This window comes from Mirounga leonina, unplaced genomic scaffold (genome assembly GCF_011800145.1).
Source record: "Mirounga leonina isolate KUSES-001 unplaced genomic scaffold, KU_Mleo_1.0 Mir_165, whole genome shotgun sequence".
Lineage (NCBI taxonomy): Eukaryota > Metazoa > Chordata > Mammalia > Carnivora > Phocidae > Mirounga > Mirounga leonina.
Window position 1 is genome coordinate 8,866,371 of NW_023270415.1, and position 21,718 is coordinate 8,888,088.

The window sequence follows — 21,718 nt, forward strand, 5'->3', positions numbered from 1 at the left end:
TTCCAAAAAGAAGAGAAAGAGAATGTAAGACCCCTACAAAACAATATGCTACTGGATTCCAATTAAAGCAACTTTATTTAAAACACAATTTAATTGCCATATAAATCACCAATTACTTTGAATTTAGTCTTTTTTGAGCCAAAACATTCATCCTTTAAATTTCAGATAATTTCATACATATTCTTAAAACTTAGAAGCACTATTTACTTTTAGAAACTACATTCTGAGTTCAAAATAGGTGAAGAGAAAAGAATGGCTTTTTCCTTTAGATCATTCAATGCTCAAATTATAACACTTTAGAACAAAAAGAATGTGATCTTGGAATTATTTCCAGTAGCCATATGAGAAGTCGTTGAGACTTGGAGACATGCTAGAAGTTCAGAGGCTTATTAGTATAACCCTACTTTCCAGGTAGGGAAAAGGTCTGTTTCACGGTCTTGTTTGTTTGTTTCAGTCTTAAAACAACAGATTGATTGATAGCAAAATTCTAGAATAAATTATTAAACTGAGAAAATAGTCCATGTAGCAGAAAACAGAAAATGAGCATTAGCAACTCAATCTCAGTATTGAGTTGATTCTCATAGTGAGTAAGGTTATTGTACACCTCTCCTCAAAGGCAGGAAATAGAACCTAGTATCGTAACTAAGTTTTATTATCTGAGGACATTATATTAACATACTGCAGTCTTATGAGCTCTAGAATAATAATTCTATTTCATCTGCACATTCAGGTTTCCATATATTATATGTATGAAAAAAACATAATTATGATGGAATGGAGCTCTTAAAAATAATCTTTATAATGGCTCAGTAGTAACATGAAAAAATACCTTGTGTTAATTAACGTATCTGAATATAAAATACCTACACTGTGATTACAGTTATGTAAAATTTTGTGTTGTTTTGTACAAAGCCTAGAATAGAACATAGGAAAATGCTGAAATGATGGAGTAGTAGATTTTTGTTATAAAGTTTGTGCTATAAATAACAGGCTTTACTTAATTTTTTTTTAGTAAATCATTTTAAAATAATTTCAAACTTGCAAAAATAGGTCAGTAGAGGAGTAAAGAATGGGTTCAAACTTAAAAACAAACAAAAAACCAAAAATAGGTCAAAGAACTCTCATATTCCCCTCTCCCAGATTCACCTAGTGTTAACAGTTAACTTGCATTTGCTCCATCTCTCCCTCTGCATACACACAGACACACGCGTGTGCCCCCCTCCTCCCCTGGATCCAATCTTTAGTCTTTTTCTGGACCCAGCTGCACCTATGATTCCCTATCACTCCTAAATACTCCATTGTGTATTTCCATAAAACAAGTGTTTTCTCTTCCATAACCACTGTGGTGGGTGCACATTTCCTCAACTTTCCCAGTAGTGTCTCTCTTCTTTCTGATCCAGAGTTCCACATAGTTTCTCTTACGTTTACTTATGACTTGTCAGTCTCCTCCTTTGGAAAAATTCCTCACCCTTTCCCTCCCTATCATGGCCTCAGCATTTTAAAAAATGCTGACCTTACCTTCTGTGCTGATCTTCCTTAACCTGGGTCTATCTGACATTTCAACATGAACAGAGCTGGGCCGTGCCTTCTTGGCAGGAATGCCACAGAAATGATCCTGTGCTTGGCTCTGCATCATTTCAGTCACTTGCTGTGGACCCATTTCACCCCCGGTGACATTGACCTCCGTTACCTAATCATGTTGCAGTCTCATAGCTATCTCTGCTGTGAAGTCACAGTGGTTCCCTTTGTATGTATTAGTATTTGGGGGGAAGGTACTCCAGTGTTACTAGTACCCTGTTCCTGCCTGAATCAGCTGCCTCTGAAGGTTGCCAAAGAGCAATTCTCTGTCTCTGTCATTCTACTTTTATTAGTTGACATTCTGTATGGAGCACTTTCCCTTCTCTCCCCATGTATTTGTTTATTTCTTTATTTACACTAACATGGACTCTGGATTATTCATTTTATTAATAAGTTCTATTTTATTATTCTCATTTATTTTGATGTTCGTATTGTCTCAGTTTAGGTGGTATGGGCCCCTTGAGGTGGCTTGATTATCATTTTAATGTGTCCCTGGCATTCTTTGACATCCTCCTAACCTGGCACAGAAGGTGACCCAGTCTTATCTTTACAATTCATGCTTTAACCTGGAGCTGCCATTTCTCCAAGGGTACCTTGGCTCCTTTTAGCAGAGTATAGTGTTCAGAAACCAAGACTTGGATGCTCATTGTGTTCATTGCTCCTGAGTTTCCATTGCCTCTACACTCTCTCAGCAGACACAGGATGTATCCAAATTTTACATACATACATAAGTACATATATGTGGGTGGAAAATCTTGGCTATCATTATCTTCAGTGTATTTACTTATTTGCTCAATGTAACAAATCTTGCAACCATATTAGTCTTTTCCTCCACCTGACATCTAGTGCCCCATATCCGTGGGTACTGGTGGGCATACCATTGATATCCTCTGTACAGCTGCTGATCTCCCCCACCACCCTAACCGCTTCTCCATTGTCCCATGTTCTTGGGGGCCAGTGGGTATGCTGCCAAAGCACATTTGCACTTCATCCACTGGCTTGTTTGCTGTCCTGCTATGAGTCATCACCTACTTTATATTTTATAAAGTATCAAAAATAAACAGGATAGTGAAATATATCAAGTATACAAGAATTTTATTTTGTTGAATTTATTGTGGCCCCATTAGAAAAACAGTATTAGCTAATACTTAAAGATAGCCTTATTATGGCACTTCTGATGGAGTTTATTATAGCTGAATTTAACGGTAGAAAGATCATAGCAAAATTTTATTTTTTTAAGTGTTCTGTTAAGTTTATTTGGGTTAGATAATTTCCCATCTTAGCAGATAGAGGAAAAATTTAGAAGTAGATATGTAAAGAAAAGTTTAATCATTCACTGTTTTTTTAAAAATTGTTGAGACTGGGATGGCTGTCTGGCTCCGTTGGTGGAGCATACGACTCTCCATCTCGGGGTCTTAAGTTCAAGGCCCATGTTGGGCTTAGAGCTTACCTAGGTAGGTGGGTTGGTAGGTAGATAAAATTTAAAATTGTTGAGGCTGGATTGTTTTATGTTTGAGTTTGATAAAATATTTAAATAAGAACTTTGGGGTTAGTCCCCAAAACAGCCTTTGCTTGGACCATGAATAGCTTGTCTACTAGGCAATGATAACTTGGCCTATTTGCAAATGGAGTAGGGTCTGCATGTGGATTTATATATATGTAAGATAAATCTTTCCATTTTTATGCTTACTTTGTACAGCAAATTTAGAGAACACTTCATTGTTCATGTATTATAAGATTGCTTCTTCCCCCAAACCAGAACTACCATTTAATTTTAATAATTAGTAGTTACAGTTATAAATGCTTCCCATGTGATATATATTAAATACTTTACATATACTATTCTTATAACAATTTCACGAGATATGTATTATTACCTGTATATTACAGATGAGGAAAATATATTAGCAAATTGCTTTTCTGTTCCTTAACCTTTTTAATTAATCTGTGCTGCCTCAAACGTGTTTTTTTCTCAAGTTTATAATTTAATTTATTTCAATATTGACTGTTTAATTTGCTTTGTAGAGATCGAAAATTGTGCAATTTGGGATTAAAAGGCTACTATGTCAAAGGCAATGGCGACAATGCAGGTAATACAGTAGAAAACAATATGGCCCTTTTTGTGCTCAAAGTAATAGTGTATTGATTTTAAATATAATTTGTTATAATACTATATTAATTTGTTGGCATAAAATATAAATGACAACCAGTAATCATCGACAGTCCTTATTTTTTATTATAATGTGGTTCTAGAACCCCTGTCAAAGCAGATCTTTTCTTTTTCTGTAGCTAGCTCCTGTATGGACTTGAGGTAGCCTCTTTTGCTCTATGTAGCATTCCTTCCTGAGCTGTTGCCATTAGATAAGAGCAAGCTAAAATTTGAAGCTTTGAAAAGTAGAGAACATAAGGTTTTTTCAGCAAAATTTTATTGTGTTGGAAGATAAACAGAGGCACATTAAAATTTTCAAGAGTTTATTTGAGCTTATAACTGTGCAACTCGGTCAGTACCAGCTCCCTAGATAGGAGTACCACTCCAGGACAGGAGTTAGGGGAGGGGTTTTTATAGAGAAGATGTAGAAGCAAAGCAAGGAAATTATTGATTGGCTCTGCCTTAAGCAATGACCTCATTTGGGGAAGCCTAGTTAGCTGTTTGTGATTAGTTGATCTTAGCTGTTATTTTCTTAGATTTGAGTGCTTTGATTCTGGCTTAGGTGTTTGGTTTGCTTACATAGACAACGAAGGCCTTCAAGCCACCTCAGTCTAATGACCTCCTTGTTTAGATACTTTAACGGTTGTATAGATAAATTATTCAGGATAAATGCCAAGTGAACATCCATAGTCTTCTGCTTGAAGTAAAGAGGCCACAATCTGGGTTAACTTTCCCAAGTAACAAATAGAATTTGTTATGTATTTTGAGTCTCACCTACTTACCTGAAAACCGTCTTGCTCTCTCTTAGACTTCCCTCAATGACCCCATTTGTTCTTTCCACACAGATCTTGTTTCTCTAAATACAGGGAAAACTAGCGTGAGTTCTAGGCTAAAGTCAGCACAAGTAAAGCGCATCATGTTACCCTTAAAAATCCTTTAACTCTCACAATGATGGAACAAATCACATTTCTTCAGTGGATCACTGAATGAAGTGTTTAGTTTGTATTTCAATGTAATGTACAAATAAGGTTTCTTTAGACACCAGGCTCCTACTGAACATAAAATATGCATACCATGAAAGGAACATAAAAGCACATTTGTTTTTCCTATTTGCTCCCTCCTGAACTTTCATAAGTTCATTGAATGGAATGGTGAGTGGAGTCCCCTTTATTATTTAGGTAGATATCTTTTTCCCAATTTCTTTTAGTAGAATTTATACACAGAAGATTCCTCTTCTTTACAGTCTCCATTTTTACTTTGTAAGATTAACTCTTCTATTGTCTACGATCATTTAGCTGGAGTGTAGCTCAGCCCTAATTGAGTATGCTAATGTATAAAGTGATATTTATCTCACATTTTAAATGGTTAATAGAGCATTTGAATGGCATTTGTCCAATTAATGGTGTGATACACTTTTATATAACCATATTAATATAAAGCTAAACTTGTTTTGTTATAATAAAACAGGTTTTCTGGGAGAATCAGGGAGTTTGAAAGGATCTTCCAGTTCAGAGGATTTCAGACTTTTAATAGCTTTCATTAAATCATTTCTCGCTCACAGTCACAGACTATAAATCCCAGTTGTGATTGAAATATCCATGAAGGGCCTAAAGACATACCTTTCACCTCTCTTATTACTAGCTCCTAAAATAAATTCCACAAATCATCATTTTAAATTCACTGATCTATGGGGCGCCTGGGTGGCTTAGTCGTTAAGCGACTGCCTTCAGCTTAGATCATGATCCCAGGGTCCTGGGATCAAGCCCCGCATTGGGCTTCCTGCTCCGCGGGAAGCCTGCTTCTCCCTCTCTCACTCCCCCTGCTTGTGTTCCCTCTCTCGCTGTGTCTCTCTCTGTAAAATAAATAAATAAAATCTTTAAAAAAAAAATAAATAAATTCACTGATTTAGTTTACTAATACTGCATATAAGGAATGTCAATGTAAGTGTTTTCCCTGTGGTTATTCTGCCATGTTCCCTCTTATATCCTCAGTGCTTTGCACAGTGCACAGCACAGAGGAGATGCTCAGTAAGTGTAAGTTGAATGGGCAGGTGGTGGCAGGCAGAGCCAGACTAGAAGTTGTCTCCTGATTCTTAATTGGCTGTTTTTTACTAGTGTATATTACCCCTTAATAATCATAACATTTGCATAACTCTGGGTCTCGGTTCCTCTTTAAAATGAGTATGAGGGGCGCCTGGGTGGCTCAGTTGGTTGAGCATCCAGCTCTTGATTTTGGCTCGGGTCATGATCTCAGGATCCTGGGATTGAGTCCTATGTTGGGCTCTCTGCTCAGAGGGGAGTCTGCCTCTCTCCCTCTTCCTCTGCCCTTCATGTGGGCTTGCGTGTATACGTGCACGCTCTTTCTCTCTCTCTCAAGTAAATAAACCTTTGAAAAAAACCTGCATCTTCATTTTCTCTAAAATGAAGCTAACAAATGCTGTCTGTAGGAGATCAAGCTACAGAAGAGGAGGAAGGCGGCACTGCAGAGTCACATGACAGTAAAGGCTTAGGCCTAGATGAAAGTGAACTTGATTCTGAAGCTGAACTCATGAGAAGTATGGGACTACCACTTCAGTTTGGTGGGATATCTGCACATAAGAATTTTGAGGTAAGTTATTTATATTTCTTTTTCTTAGTTTTCTTCATAAGATACCACAAAGAATTTTTTTTTATATTCAGAAACTAGAGCATTCCATCTCTTTTTAAACATATTTATAAATTAGTTAAAACTGCAAGTTTTAATATACATTCATGTATGATTTTTCCTCCTCCTGGAAACATAAATAGTAAGATTAACTTGTTTGTATAACTAAAAACCCAGGATGGGGGTTTGACGGTATATTATTTGATTTAATGTTTAAAATAGACTTGGATTCTCTTTCTATTACAGTTTATGAGATGCATTTTATATTCAAGTTATTTATCTTATGTAGGTGTCTATGAATACTAGAAATAAAGTTAAAATAAAAAAGAAAAAGAAAAAACATCAAAAAAAGTACTTAGATGAAATTATGAGAGAATCTTGGAGACAAGAATATGAAGAAGATGACATTTTGGCTTCAGATGATCCATCTTCAGTTGAACAGTATAAGAGCACCAAAACATGTAAACTTCAAACCAAAAAAGACATTGAAACTGAAAATCTTCCTGTTGAAAATACATTATCTCCAAAGCTAGAAATCACAGAAAAATGGGAAAAGTATTGGAATGAATATGGTGGAGGACTATTATGGCAAAGCTGGCAAGAAAAACATTCAGATCAGATACTATGTTCTGAACCTTGGAACAGTCCTGATACAAAGGAGGAATGGGAACAACATTATAGTCAACTTTATTGGTATTATTTGGAACAATTTCAGTATTGGGAAGCTCAGGGTTGGACTTTTGAGCCCTCACAAACCTGTGAACCAGATACTTGTGGGTCTAAAATAGAAGTTGACAATGAGAAAGATGAGAATTGCATGAAAGCAGACTTAATGTCTTCTCCATCTCCATCTGTTACAATTGATAGTGAAAGCTCTAGTTCAAGTGATAAAGAGCATAATGAAATCCTTGGTGGAATTAGTAATATAAGTTTGAATTCAGAGGAAGTGGAACAGAGCCAGTTAGATTCTTCAGTAAGTTGTGATGGACGTCAGTGGCTAAGTGAAGTCAGCAGCAGCAGAGAATGCCCTGCTTCTGGCCAGAGTGAACCATGTAATGGAGGAACCAAGGACAGCAGCTTGTCTGGGAACAGAAGCACAAACCAACCAGCTCAGGGTAAGATTGGCCAAGTTTTATCCTATTAAATAACAGTTGGGAAGATTAACCCACTGATCAAAATAATTAACACCTATCCTTTATGGTAGGGTTACACAATGCTAACTACATTTTATAGTATCATATGATTTAATCCATATATCACAAGTTGTTTATTACCTTTTCATGTAAATAAAAAGAATATTTGTTAAGGGTTCTCAAAAGTATCATTCCTTCCACTTGTACCTAGGTGGCCAGTGAATTAAAACTTGGAACTCCCTTGAGAAATTTAATAGAGTGTGGAATTTCCAAGTTTCTGTGGAGCAAATGAATTTATAGGAGGCATATTAGAGAATGGTTCAGAGTACACAGTGGACATCAGACAAATCTGATTGTAAGTCATACTGGAATTTATTTCAGAACAAATGAAGTCTTGCTCTGTAGGGAATCTCAACAGGGCATGGTATTAATTTATAACTGGAAGGATTGACTTCAGGATAAGGAACTTGGTTGACTCTAGCCTAAGTGATTTAAAACAAAACAAAACCTATCATGCAAACTGGTGTCTAAAGAACTAAAGAAAGGACTAAAGAAAGCCAGTGGAGAGGTGTTTTAAGAAAAGTCAGAGGTTGGTAAGAATGCTCTTTCTGGGAAGGAGGATTCTAACTGATGGCACCAGGAAAAAGAGAGGAGAAAATTTTTATAATTTCTGAATTTCCAGAAGGCCACTAAGATGTCTTCTTGGCATCCTTGATGTTTGGTGCTAGAAAAGTCTGGTTTATAATATAGGACTTTCTTCTCAGCCTCATTCCTATATGAAGTAAAAGGTTTTGGCGTTTTATTTAACAATTGGATTTGCTTTGCTCCTCAGATTGTTGATCTTCATCTAGCTGAGAGTTTCCTTTAGAGAGTTACTGAAGGGCTCTACCTATTTTTTAATTTCTTTTATCTCTGTGCTCTTCCGATGGAGCTTGCTTAGGTATTCTCATTCCTTTCTATTTTGGTGTTATTTTCCTATTTTTGTAAATAATGTGATTGATTATTTTACATTGGTCTTTTGATACTCTTCTATACTTCCCTGATTACTTTCTATGCTGATTTTGACCATAAAACCTGAAATATGTATACTGCCCAATGTATTTTCCCTTGTCTTACTCCTTCATGTTATTCCTTTGATCATCCTCCCTTATCTTCCTATTTTTCCCTTTGTCAGACATAGTAAAAACCTCATAGTCTGTGCCATTTGTTGCCTATTTCCTAACTTATATGTATAGATTGTCCATTTCTTTAATTAGTCCCAGGGTGAGTGCCATCAGGATAAATCTGAGAATTCTGGGTTTTAATTTGTTTCAGATCCTGCCTTGAGATCAAAACACAAGGTATAGAGGTGCTTGGGTGGCTCAGTAGGTTGTGTCTGCCTTCGGCTGAGGTCATGATCCCAAGGTGCTAGGATCAAGTCCCAAATTGGGCTCCCTCCTCAGCGGGAAGTCTGCTTCTCCCTCTCCCCCTCCCCCCACTCATGCTCTCTCAGTCTCTCTTGCTCTCAAATAAATAAATAAAATCTTTTAACACACACACAGGTATATATTGCATTTCTTTGTAAGTATGTTTTCTTCTGTTTGTGGTTGGGTGTTCTCCTGAAGTAGTCTGCGTCCACACAATCAAAGCCTCTCACTGTCTACACTGCAGACAGTTCTCCCATTTCCAGTCCCACCCACTTACCTTGTGCCAGTCTGAAGAAAGACAGGTGCCTCAGTTGGAGCTACCACAAGTTAAAAATATTCTTTCTAAATGGTGGAGCTTACCTTGCTATTACTTTTAATTTAAGAGCTATATTAGAGATAACTAAATATATTTACTTCTTAATAAGGAGAAATCATTTTTAATCAATGCATTATGCTGTCTTCAGAGTGATTTAAGTTAAAATTCCATCAAAATGTGGGGTGCGTGAGTGGCTCACTCGGTTAAGCGTGAGACTCTTGATTTCGGCTCAGATCATGATCTCAGGGTCATGAGATAGAGCCCCATGACAGACTGTATGCTCAGCAGAGTCTGCTTGAGATTCTTTCTCTCCCTCAAATTAATTAATTAAATTTCCATCAAAATGTGATAACTGTTCAGCTATCACAAAGGTAACTGTTGATTACTTTGTGTAGATTTGGACAGCTATGAGGAAAAAGTAGTTTTAGTTTGCTTTTTAAGTAGTTAAACTTAAAACTTTTAAGTAGTTAAACTTTAAACTTTTAAACTTTGATAGACATAGCTATAGGTTTTTTATGCTCAGACTCTGAGTGTAGATACACAAAATAGGTAGATGTGGTCTGTTACTGTGCCTGATGTGCATGTACAGTTCATTGCAGGAAAGTAACAAAAATATTTTGGGGCGCCTGGGTGGCTCGGTCGGTTAAGCGGCTGCCTTCGGCTCAGGTCATGATCCCAGGGTCCTGGGATCGAGCCCCACATCAGGCTCTCTGCTCCGCGGGGAGCCTGCTTCTCCCTCTCCCACTCCCCCTGCTTGTGTTCCCTTTCTCGCTGTCTCTCTCTGTCAAAATAAATAAATAAAATCTTTAAAAATATATATATATTTTTTGATGGCCTTTACAAAAGGCAGAAGAGTTGTTAAGCTAAAGGGGAAATCCACTGCAATATCTCTGCCTCTTTAGATTCACAGGACTCTTCAGAAGCAAATACAATCAAAGAAAGACCACATCCCAACAGTATTGATGGAGATGAGAGTGAAGAAGATCCACCTGAACGTAAGCCAAGCAAACTCAAGAGGAGGCAAGTTGCATATTACCTCTCTCCACGATGTGGTAGCATAAACATTTGTGTCCGTGAGGGAGTGGCTTTAAATGCTTGTTATATTGCAGTACTGTTAATCCTATGAGGAGAAAAGACAAGACATGCTAGCAAGACGCTGCATCTTTGAACACCCAGCAAATCCCAACTCTTACTCTGCCACAGTTTCTTGTTTCTAAAATGGAACTGCTGCTTTTTTTATGAGCTCATTGGGAAGACAAAAACTAGCATGTAATATATCTGACAGTAGCTATCAATGGATGACAGCTTTTAACTAATAGATAAGTTGATATGGTTTCTCTCAAGGAAGTTCTATTAAGTGCTATGCCCAGAGTTACGCAGCAAAACAATGGCAGCTCCAAGTCTAACACCCAGACCAACTCTTCTGGAAGCAATGCTAGTATACTGTTGATAGTAAAATTAAACAAGTAGCAAGTAATAAAGGTAGGATATGGTTAAATGCTAATTCCGTAAAATACAAGAAAAGGATGGACATTGCAGAACTCAGATGTTAGCTAGTAACATTTTATTTCTTTGACAGGATATGAAGTGTTCCACATAAGACTTTTATGTTCCACACAGCTTCTAAAAAAACAATATATAAGCTTTGGAGGCTCAGTAACTTAGTATATACATAAAAGCATGCTTCCATTGGGTTCTTTCTACCTGGTATACAGTGCTGGTTAATTCCTCCTTTAGTTCCTGGAGGCAGAGACTAGGTTACATTTCTGGAACCTAGTAAGTCCACCGTAAATGTTCAGTGACCTTAACTTAATTTGTAAGAATTATTTCTCACCTTTTTCTCTTACTTGGTACTGTCACCAGGTAGTAGGGATCACTAGAAGGCATCCCTAATAGATCGATGATCATGGGTTACTTATTATCACTTGTATCACAACCTTATTCTTCTTGATATATATATTTTTTTGTAATTTTTTTGGTTGCTTTGATACTTCTCAAATGCTTCTGTCTTCATTTTTAAGGAAAACTAAAAATATCACTCTAGGAGATTAGTTTAAGGCTGCAGTTTTTACAGGTGTTTTTCCAAAGGCAAATGGAGGGGTCTGTATTAGTGCCATGTTCAAGAACAGAGATAATTGGGATTTGAGTACTTATTGCTGTGTTCCAGACACTGCTGGGTACTTTATCATATTTGGAAAATCTGATTAAACTACTCTTTCCTGTCTTCCTGGATTTGGGAGCTGTGGTTGACTGTTGCAGTAGGAAAGTGTGTGTAGGTTGACTATATGTATCTTTTGATATTTGCCTGCACTGGTGGGCTCTGGCTTATCGCTGTTTACCTCTTGTTTATTTGTTTAGCCACGAACTGGACATTGATGAAAACCCAGATTCAGACTTTGATGACAATGGTTCCCTTCTAGGATTCAAGCATGGCTCAGGACAAAAGTAATTATATATAAATATAACGGAAATACTGTTGTCTTCCTGAAATCGTTAACACTTCAGATATCTTCAAGTTCTCTGATATTCAAATAGCTAATGATGGTTATAGATTTGATAGAATTTGAGATATTACAGTTAAAACACTAATCTCTCATAGAAAGATTACTGTACATTTGATATATTGATGTGTTGTTAACTCAGTTGTACTTCATAGCAATCTAATATCATTATTACAATTTCATGGATAAAGCAGCTGCAGCCCACAGAGGTATGACTTGGTCAGGATCACATCGAGGATTCAGGCCAAGCTCTTTTCTAAGCATGGTTCCCTTTTTCACCTTGCATCTCACATGTCTACCTTTGTATACATCTGATATGTAAAGGGAGCATGTCATGAAAAGTTCAAATCTGCAGGAGCCTTTTTTCTTTTTTATTATGAAAACATTAAAACTCAAAACAGAAGTAATAAAGCGTTACTTAGCCTCAGGCTAAGTAGGATCCTGGAAGTCAATTTCTGGTCCAGCATTTATTGTGAGCTTTAATTTTGAGGTCATCTAGAGGTGATCAAACGTTGCACTAACCAGTTCATCCTAATAGTCTCATGCTAATTTAGTGGTTTACACTGCTAACTGGAATATTCATGTCCCCTCTCTTGGACTCTGCTATACCTGCTGTCCAAGCACCTGAAAAACAAAGGTAATTAGAAGTATTTTTGTTTGGTTTGATGAGTGATGCTTATCCATTATAGGAGAAAAAAACCAAACACCTTCTAGTCTTTTAAATCATTCCTCAGAGGTAGACAGTGTTTGGCATATGTCCTTCCTAATTTACTCATGTGTTTTTGTGCTTATGTACATATAAACAGGTTACTCCCTTTTTATAAAACACAAAAATAGAATCATATTATACATGTTCTGCAGCTTGCTTTTTTTTTCCCTCAACAATGTACCATGAACATCCTGACTTATCAGTACATGCACATTTATCTAGTCCTTGTGTGTTTAATTGACCACCCTGTATGTACTTCTAGGTTGTTCCTAAGATCTAGCCATATGCCCTTGAGGTTCCCCACAAGGTTTTGCATTTACCAATAGTTCATTCCTACTTACTGCTGAATAGTGTTCACTGTATGGATATATCACAGTTTTAACCATTCATCTGTGCAATAGGACATTTGGATTGTGTGTGATATTTTGCTATTACAAATAAAACTGCTATGAACATTTGTATACAGAAAGTATAAGTTTTCTCTGGGATTAAATGCCCAAGCATTTAAATCTGAGATTTATAGGAAATCTGAAACTGAAGAAAATATAAGAAAACTAAATTATATATAAGAAAACTGAAGGGTCTATTGCATATAGCATGAAGACTGAACTGAGTAGTTAAGGCACACTAAAGTCTTACCATTTATGTCAGCTTGCACCAGTGATTTAAACCAAGATTAAGGTCTTTGATGTTTCTAAGGCGTGAGACTTATTTTGTTAGTTGTGAAATTTTAACTGATACCTATGTATCATGAAGTCAGCAAGAAAAGGGCATAGATCTCAAAATTGACTTATAAATTGAATCCAAATTAGTTCAGAAATACATGCTCATAATTATAATACTATGAATATATTTTAAACTATCAGTTATCTCTTCCTTATGGTACTTGAAGGCAGTTGCAGCTCAGATAAGCATTTAAAACTAAAGATCCTAAAGATAAGTAATATAAAATATTTTCCCAATATTGCCATGTTTAAATTTCTGGCAGAATTTATTTCTACCCACATATAATTTTATTGAGAAATTACTTGGGTGGCTCTTGCTAGTATACATTTGTGGAGATTTATTCTGTTACCTGGGATTTAATTTTTCTTCTATTTAGGATTCCCAATTCTACTTAAAAAGGATAAAATTGGGGCACTTGGGTGGCAAAGTCGATTGAAGGTCCAACTCTTGGTTTCAGCTCAAGTCATGATCTCAGGGTCGTGGGGCAGGGCTCCATGTTCAGCACGGAGCCTGCTAAAGTCTCTCCCTCTCCCTCTGCCCCTTCCCACTGTGTGAGCGTGCTCTGTCTATAAAATAAATAATAAATCTTTTAAAAAAAAAAGAAAAGCATAAAATTGACTTTTTATAAAGGTTTATAATATGGCTAGAAGATAACACCTGACATTTAACACTCAACTGTTCAGGAGTTTATAAGTGCTAAATTGTATATTACACTTTAAGTTTCTAATAATCTGTGGGACTGTGGAAGAGGTACTTAAATGAGGCTTGATAACGGTCAAAGAAGTCTTTGTAGCACATCTATATGATTTAGGACTAGAAAAATTCAGATGGCTAGATCAGCAGATATTCTCTAATTATTTTGATAATAGGGGTTTAAGCTCAGATTAATTTAGGTTAAAAAAATAGTGACCACTTTTAAAATAATTCATATCAACAATAGCCAAACTATGGAGAGAGCCCAAATGTCCATCGACTGATGAATGGATAAAGAAGATGTGGTACATATATACAATGGGATATTACTCAGTCATCCAAAAGAATGAAATCTTGCCATTTGCCATGACGTGAATGGAGCTAAGAGTGTATTATGCTAAGCAAAATAAGTCAGTCAGAGGAAGACAAATACCATATGACTTCACTCATACGTGGAATTTAAGAAACAAAACAGATGGACATATGGGAAGATGAAGAATAAAAAAGAGAGAAACAAACCATAAGAGACTCTTAATGATAGAGAACAAACTGAGGGTTGATGGAGAGAGGTGGGTGGGGAATGGACTAGATGGGTGACAGATATTAAGGAGGGCATCTGTGATGAGCACTGGGGGTTATATGTAAGTGATGAATCACTGAATTCTACTCCTGAAACCAATATTGCACTGTATGTTAACTAACTAGAATTTAAATAAAAATTTAAAAGATAAAATAAATAAAATAATTCAAATGTACCCAAATATGTATTAAAGCACTTTGGTATCATCTCACCATGAGAAAAGATTATATTTCCCTAACGTGCAGTGGGGTTATATTTTTCTGCTATTTCTTTATTACATTTTAACATCTGCTTTCTGTTACATATAAGGTATGTTGATATCCCCAACTGGTGTTTCACATTTACTTGGAAATTAGCATATAACCAAGACCTTAAACTCCTCTACATTCAAACTTTATTTCATAATTGTTATAATTTAGAAAAATAAAATTAAAATGGTGGCTGCTAGTAGAAAAACAGTGAAAATTGTCAGTTTTATTCTCTTTTCATATAAGAAAACTCATAGAACTTAAGGTTTGAGTCAACTTCCTTTGGTTTGGTCACAGATACGGAGGAATTTCAAATTTCAGTCATCGGCAGGTCAGATACCTACAGAAGAATGTGAAGTATAAGTCAAAGTTCCTGGACATGAGAAGACAAATAAGTATGAAAAACAAACACATTTTCTTTACTGAAGAATCAGAAAAAACGTTCAAAAAAAGCAAAACTTTGACTAAGGTATGTATAAATTTTGTTCTTTATTTATAGATAAAATTTCATTTTGTAAGCTTGACTCCCTAAAATTTTTTTCAAGTGGAAATCCTGTTTCTACCAGATATAAGGGTACCTAAAATTGTCTTCCCCTTGCTTCCTAAAGGCATATATCATGTGAACAAAATTTGAAATAGAGTAAGTTGGTAGTAATACGAAAAGGGGATGTTTTGAAAGCTAGTATCAGTGTCTGGGAAGATAAATGGATAAAATTGCTTCGTATACATAGTAACAGAATTTCTCATCTGCCTCAGGCTAAGTAGGATCCTGGAAGTCAATTTCTGGTCCAGCATTTATTGTAAGCTTTAATTTTGAGGTCATCTAGAGGTGATCAATCAAACGTTGCACTAACCAGTTCATCCTAATAGTCTCATGCTAATTTAGTGATTTACACTGCTAACTGGAATATTCATGTCCCCTCTCTTGGACTCTGCTATACCTGCTGTCCAAGCACCTGAAAAACAAAGGTAATTAGAAGTATTTTTGCTTGATTTGATGAGTGATGCTTATCCATTACAGGAGAAAAAAACAAAAACACCTTCTAGTGAGCAAAACCTTTGTATCAGTTACCTCTCCATCAGCTCCTTCAGTCAACAAAACAAAATCTCAGACCCTGTGATGACTTTGTTTTACCCTTAGGATACATTATCCTTCCCAACTTCAGCATTCTTCCAAAACATGCTACAGATTTATAGCTGGCTTTATTTTTGTTATATTTCGGATGGGTTGGCTGCTGGTGATATTTTAATATTTTAGTGGCCCTGGTTATATCTGGAACACATTTCCCAATATCAGACCAATCAGTCTTATAGAACTTTTTACATGTTGGATGTGATAGTCCCCATACATCCATCTGTAGACAAATAGCAGAAACATAACTGCTAAGTATTGCCAAGGAGAAAAGAAATATGGCTGTTGTATCATTAGATATCCGACTGATGTATAGGTACAGTCCCTTTGAAGATTCTGGGTTGTTGTCTATGCTCATCTTCGAATTTCCTAACTCATAGAAAGGTCACGAAGATCTGTTATGAAGAATATTCTTGTTACAGAAGTTTGCAAGGAAGTACATATTATCTGTTAACACCTTGTTAACGTTTCTAAGAAATCCAGTTTTTAGGAATCATTTTACTGGCCTACTGCCCCATTAAAGGGTAGCTTGCATTCTAAGATAGCACTCTTTTTCTTACAGATAGATGGGCACTAGATCTTTTTAGAGTTTATCTTTGATGCTGAGTACAGTTAAACATAGCCTGGGCCATTGAAGAAAGGTCTGTATAATTTGAAAAGCTAATAATAATGACTCAACAATTAGTAGGTACATTTGTAATGGTAATATCACATTGTATGGTTATATTGTTAGAAGCCTTTTATGGAAAGCTACTGGGACGGTTCAGCTTTATCCTCTTAGTGTTAATTGATTATAGGAAGTTCATTGTCATGTGTTTAATCTGATACTTTCTTCCTTTTAAAGAAATTTTTAATAAGATCATGATATGTCCAGATACGAAAGTGTAGTTAGAATTACTTACGTATAATTAGCTTGTATGATGCAGTGTACTTATTAGAGCTAATAATTACAACAGCTTCTCAGTGAAGTCCAAATGGTAAAACAGGTGGGAATATTCTATGTAATTTGGAATTCATTCATGCTTGTGACGACTTAAAATTTCAGGTAGAAAAATTCCTAAAATGGATTAATGAACCAATGGCGGAGGAAGCACAACAGGAGTCAGTTTCTCATGACAATGTGCAAGACACCTGCACAAGCAGTGATTCAGAGGAACAAGAAATGTCTGTTAAAAAAGGTGATGACCCACTGGAGACAAGTAATCCAGAGCCTGAAAAGTGTCATGCTATGTCTTCAGCTGATGAACTTGAAACAAAAAAAAATGAAGGAGACAGCACAGTAGTAGCTATTACAGATAAGGAAGATGGTGTTACTCAGATTACACCAGATTCTCTTCAGGTAGAAACTGAAGGTAAGACTAAGTATGCTTCAACTTGCTAATGAGTTTAGATAATGTGCTTCCCTAGTTTTCACTTATGAATCATCTATACCTAAGGATTCACTGCTGTTTATTTTTCAGTAGAGAGAAGGCACAGCAAGTGTAAATATGCTAGTGGTTATGTTTTGACACCAGAACACTACATTCTTGGCTGAGCAAGCATGACAAAACAAAAGGCCAAACACATGGGAAAACTGAGTACCTCTGTCTATGCCATTAAGTACTGGTCTCTGCCACTACCCTCTTCCCTGGGCTAAAAGTGACTGGCGGTCCCTTTTAGCCCTCTTGAAATTTGGCATTGCCCTGGTTTTCCTTTTGATAATTCTTTTTTTTTTTCCCTTTGGCTTTTGTGGTATGGTTGTTGGTAGTGGTAGTTATTGTTTGGATGGTACACTGACATAAGGTATTTATAGTAGTTGCCTGTAATGAATGGAGAACAGAGTCACATTTCAACTTTATGCCCTTTTTGCACTGTTTGAATGTATTCTACAGTAAATGTTCTGTTATAATTGTACTCAGTGGAACATTGAGGCTTTTATGGGTTAGAAATTTTCATTTGATATGTATTCATTTTTATTGATGAATGATTTCAGACTTGCCCTAATGAAACAATTATATTGTGATGGTCTCTTTTCTTAATTTAGTATTGAGGAAAATACCTCATTTGAATCTTAATTTTTTTTCTGTGTGTGTGTATATGTGTGTGTGTGTAGAGCTGTGTTCTGTGTATCATATACTTCTTTGCCTTTCTAAAAAGCATACTTAAGGTAGTTTTAAATTTTTTTATTGTCATGTACAACTGATATTCATGGGGTACTTGCAGATTTCTAAAATGCCTTCATGTGCCTTATTTTCATTTAATCTATAAAATAACCCAGTGAGGTAGGCGGGATTATCCTCATTCTAAAAATACAGAAAGTAAAGCTCAGAGAAACTAAGAAATTTGCCTGAGATCACAGAGCCAGTAGGTGGCATAGCTAGGACTCAATACCAGGTTGTCTGATTCCTCAGTCCCATTTTCCCACCCTCTCCTACTTCCCTAATTACCTTGCCTCATAGTGCTGGTAGTTCTCAGCTGGGGTGATACCACCACTTCAGGGGCATTTGGAAGATGTTGGCTGTTAGAATGACCTGGGGGTGCTGGCATTTAGTACTTTGGGTTGCTTAACATTATGTCGTGTACATGATGGTCTTGGACAGTAAGGAACTGTTCACTCAAAATGTTAGTGTCCCCTCTCCTAAAAAACTCTTAGTACATTTTGCTGTTGATGACACCTTGTGCTCTTTGCAATGATCAGATGACCATATTAAGACATAGTCCTATCCTTGAGGATCATTTAAATGTAGTAGTTTTATTTGCCAACACCAATTCTTGTCATTATACTTAGCTGTGACAGCACTCTTTCTAAGTTGTTTCTAATCTGCTCAGAACTTAAACCAAATAACCAAATTAATAAAAATTGTTTAAGAAAAAGTCAATCTCTGAATGAATGAGATCCTTTTCTGTTAACATTAAAGCAGTGACCTGTTTTAATTTCCTGGAGGCCATACGACCTTCAGGTCACATCTGGATTTAGAGGATTGACCACGCTGAAAGTTAGGGGTTTAATCAGTCCTTGGAAGATTTTGTTTTAAAGAAGGAAAGAGAAATGTTTGGATTTCTATAATTGACCAACTAAAGCAGTGTCTTTTCTAACAGAAGTAATAACTTTCATACTTACATAGTATCTCTACATATGTCCTAATAATCATGTGAAGTAAGTAGGTGAAATATTATTCATTCATTCGTTTTGAAGAATTAAAAATTGGATCTTAGAGAGCCCGGGTTACTGTCCAAGCTCAGGGAACTTATAAATAGCAAAATAGAGGCTGTAATCTAAAGTCAGTGCTGTTTGCAGTATGCCCTCCCGCTTCTCCTGGGGTGCCGTTGCCTGCATGGTCTGCAGTACATTCCCAAACTGTAAATACTGAATGTGGCTGCACTCTTTAGATGAATTCATCTATGATTGCCTTTTTTCATAGTGAGCATCTGTATTTATATTCTTTTATTTTAGCAGAAAGTAAAAAGAAGAAGAAGAAGAAAAAAAACAAGAACAAAAAGGTAATTGGTCTGCCTCCTGAGATAGCTGCTGTTCCTGAGCTGGCAAAATACTGGGCCCAGAGATACAGGCTCTTCTCCCGTTTTGATGATGGGATTAAATTGGACAGAGGTAAAAATTATATATAATGTTTAACACTATTTTGAAATAATTTCAGACTTACAGAAAAGTGGCAGGAATAGTAATAATTTTTCATAATGCCCTTTACCCAGATTCCGCTATTTTTAACATTTTGCCACATTTGCTTTATCATTCTGTGTGTGTTTCTGATCGAGTTGCTCCTATCCCTTGATACTTGTGTGTGTATTTTCTAAGAACAAGGATACCTTATGTAGCAATGGTAAAATTATAAATTTAACATTGCTACAGTATTATCATCTGTAGTCCAGACTCTAGTTTAATCTGTTACCCTAATCATGTCTTTTATGGTATTTGTTTTTACTTCCAGTATAGGATCGTGTATTGCATTTAGTTTTCATGTTTCTTTAGTTTCCTTTCATCTGGAATAGTTCCTCAGCCTTTTTGTCTTTCATGACTTTGACATTTTCCAAAGAAAAGTGGCCAGTTATTTTCAACAGTATCTCTCAATTTGGATATATGTGTTTTTAAAACTTCACATTCAGGTTTAATCTATTCTTAATCTATATTTTAGGATAGATAGTAAAAGGAATCAATAGATTATTAAGCAGAACATCTGATGATGAAATACCTAGTGCAGAAAGACACTAATGAATTAACACTGGAAACCAAGTTCTTCTGTGAGTGTTCCTGCTATGTCTTGAACACCTTCCTTAATTCAATTCTACAAATTGATGCTTAGTTTCATATTGGGGCTACTTAAACAGTGGTCTTTATTAACTGTCAAAATTAGGAGGCTTGATCTGGGGTTAGAATTTTGGGTTCTGTGACCTCTTATAATTATTTACAAAATGTTGTGTATTGAAGAAAGTGCATAGGAGTTTGGAAAAATAAGACTGGATAAAAGCTGTTTAATTCTATAAAAGAAGTGTATATTTTTATTCTTCCAGCAATAAGGAGCCATTTAAAGTTTTGGTAAGGAAAGGGAACAGGAAAATTGGTGTATCATTTTGATCAGAGAAATATCTTTCTGAAAAAAATGTTAATCCTATTGGGAAAGGAGGTCAATTTGCTTACCCGTTAGAAATGAAATAATGAGGGGGCGCCTGGGTGGCTCAGATGATTAACCGTCTGCCTTCGGCTCAGGTCATGATCCCAGGGTTCTGGGATCGAGTCGCACATCGGGCTCCCGGCTCAGCGGGGAGCCTGCTTCTCCCTCTGACCCTCTCCCCTCTCATGCTGTTTCTCTCTTGCTCGCTATCTAAAAAATAAATAAATAAAATCTTTTAAAAAAAAATGAAATGAAATAATGAGGAAACTCAGTGGAGTTTGGGGAGTTGGCCAGTTGGATAGCTAACTTTCCATTTTCCATAATAGTCAGTAGTTAATACTTCAAACAGAAAAACTAAAATTACATTAAGTTATTGGAAGTATATTACAAGAGAATCAGGCAAGAACTGAGGCGGTTGCTTTGGTGGAAATTGGGAATGGAAATGGTACTGCTCCTTTGTATAATGAGCTTTGTGGAACTTTTTAAAAACTAAGTAATTTATAATTTTTGAAAAAGAGAGGGGCACCTGGGTGGCTCAGTCGTTAAGCGTCTGCCTTCAGCTCAGGTCATGATCCCAGGGTCCTGGGATCGAGCCCCACATTGGGCTCCCTGCTCAGCGGGAAGCCTGCTTCTCCCTCTCCCACTCCCCCTGCTTGTGTTTTCTCTCTTGCTGTGTCTCTCTCTGTCAAATAAATAAAATCTTTTTAAAAAAAGAAAAAAAGAGAAACTAAGTTTTGGTTAAGTATATATAATATATAGTAATGTTAGCTATGTTTATGCTTGGGTTGGCTTCTTGAAACTGAATATCTTAACAGAAATACTCTTCTTCCCTTCACAGAGGGCTGGTTTTCAGTTACTCCTGAGAAGATTGCTGAACACATTGCTGGCCGGGTGAGCCAGTCCTTCAAGTGTGACATTGTAGTAGATGCATTTTGTGGAGTTGGAGGAAATACTATTCAGTTTGCCTTAACAGGAAAGAGAGGTAATTAGCCATCAAAGGAAGCAAAGTAATTTCTTTTTAATTTATTCAGTAAATGTTTCATTTTGCTTTAGCCTATCTTTGCTGAGATTTAATATATAATTAGTAATTTAATGCCAAATTTTTAAAATAATAATAGCTAGCATATAGTAAGCATACGCTTTGTATCACACACTGGTATAAGTGCTTAATATGTATTAATTTATTAGTCAGTGATCTTGTGAGGTGTATCTTTTACTGTCTGCGTTTCATAGATAAACTGGGAAATAAAGAGATGAAATAACTTGCCCAAGATTACACGGACACAGCTTGGTGAAG

General features: G+C 36.2%; 1 protein-coding gene across 3 annotated transcripts in view; it reads left to right on the top strand.

Annotated features, from left to right (window-relative positions):
- TGS1 (trimethylguanosine synthase 1) overlaps positions 1-21,718 on the top strand; it is a 39,210-nt gene that overhangs the window by 1,628 nt on the left and 15,864 nt on the right. For 2 of the 3 annotated variants that reach the window (XM_035011167.1, XM_035011169.1), the window contains exons 2-10: positions 3,604-3,668; positions 6,174-6,334; positions 6,660-7,485; positions 10,128-10,245; positions 11,584-11,670; positions 14,980-15,151; positions 16,860-17,166; positions 19,248-19,403; positions 21,260-21,403. In XM_035011167.1, coding sequence (XP_034867058.1) covers positions 3,604-3,668; positions 6,174-6,334; positions 6,660-7,485; positions 10,128-10,245; positions 11,584-11,670; positions 14,980-15,151; positions 16,860-17,166; positions 19,248-19,403; positions 21,260-21,403 — 2,036 coding nt within the window. The remainder of the gene's footprint in view (positions 1-3,603; positions 3,669-6,173; positions 6,335-6,659; positions 7,486-10,127; positions 10,246-11,583; positions 11,671-14,979; positions 15,152-16,859; positions 17,167-19,247; positions 19,404-21,259; positions 21,404-21,718) is intronic. The other variant, XM_035011168.1, reaches the window with a different exon arrangement.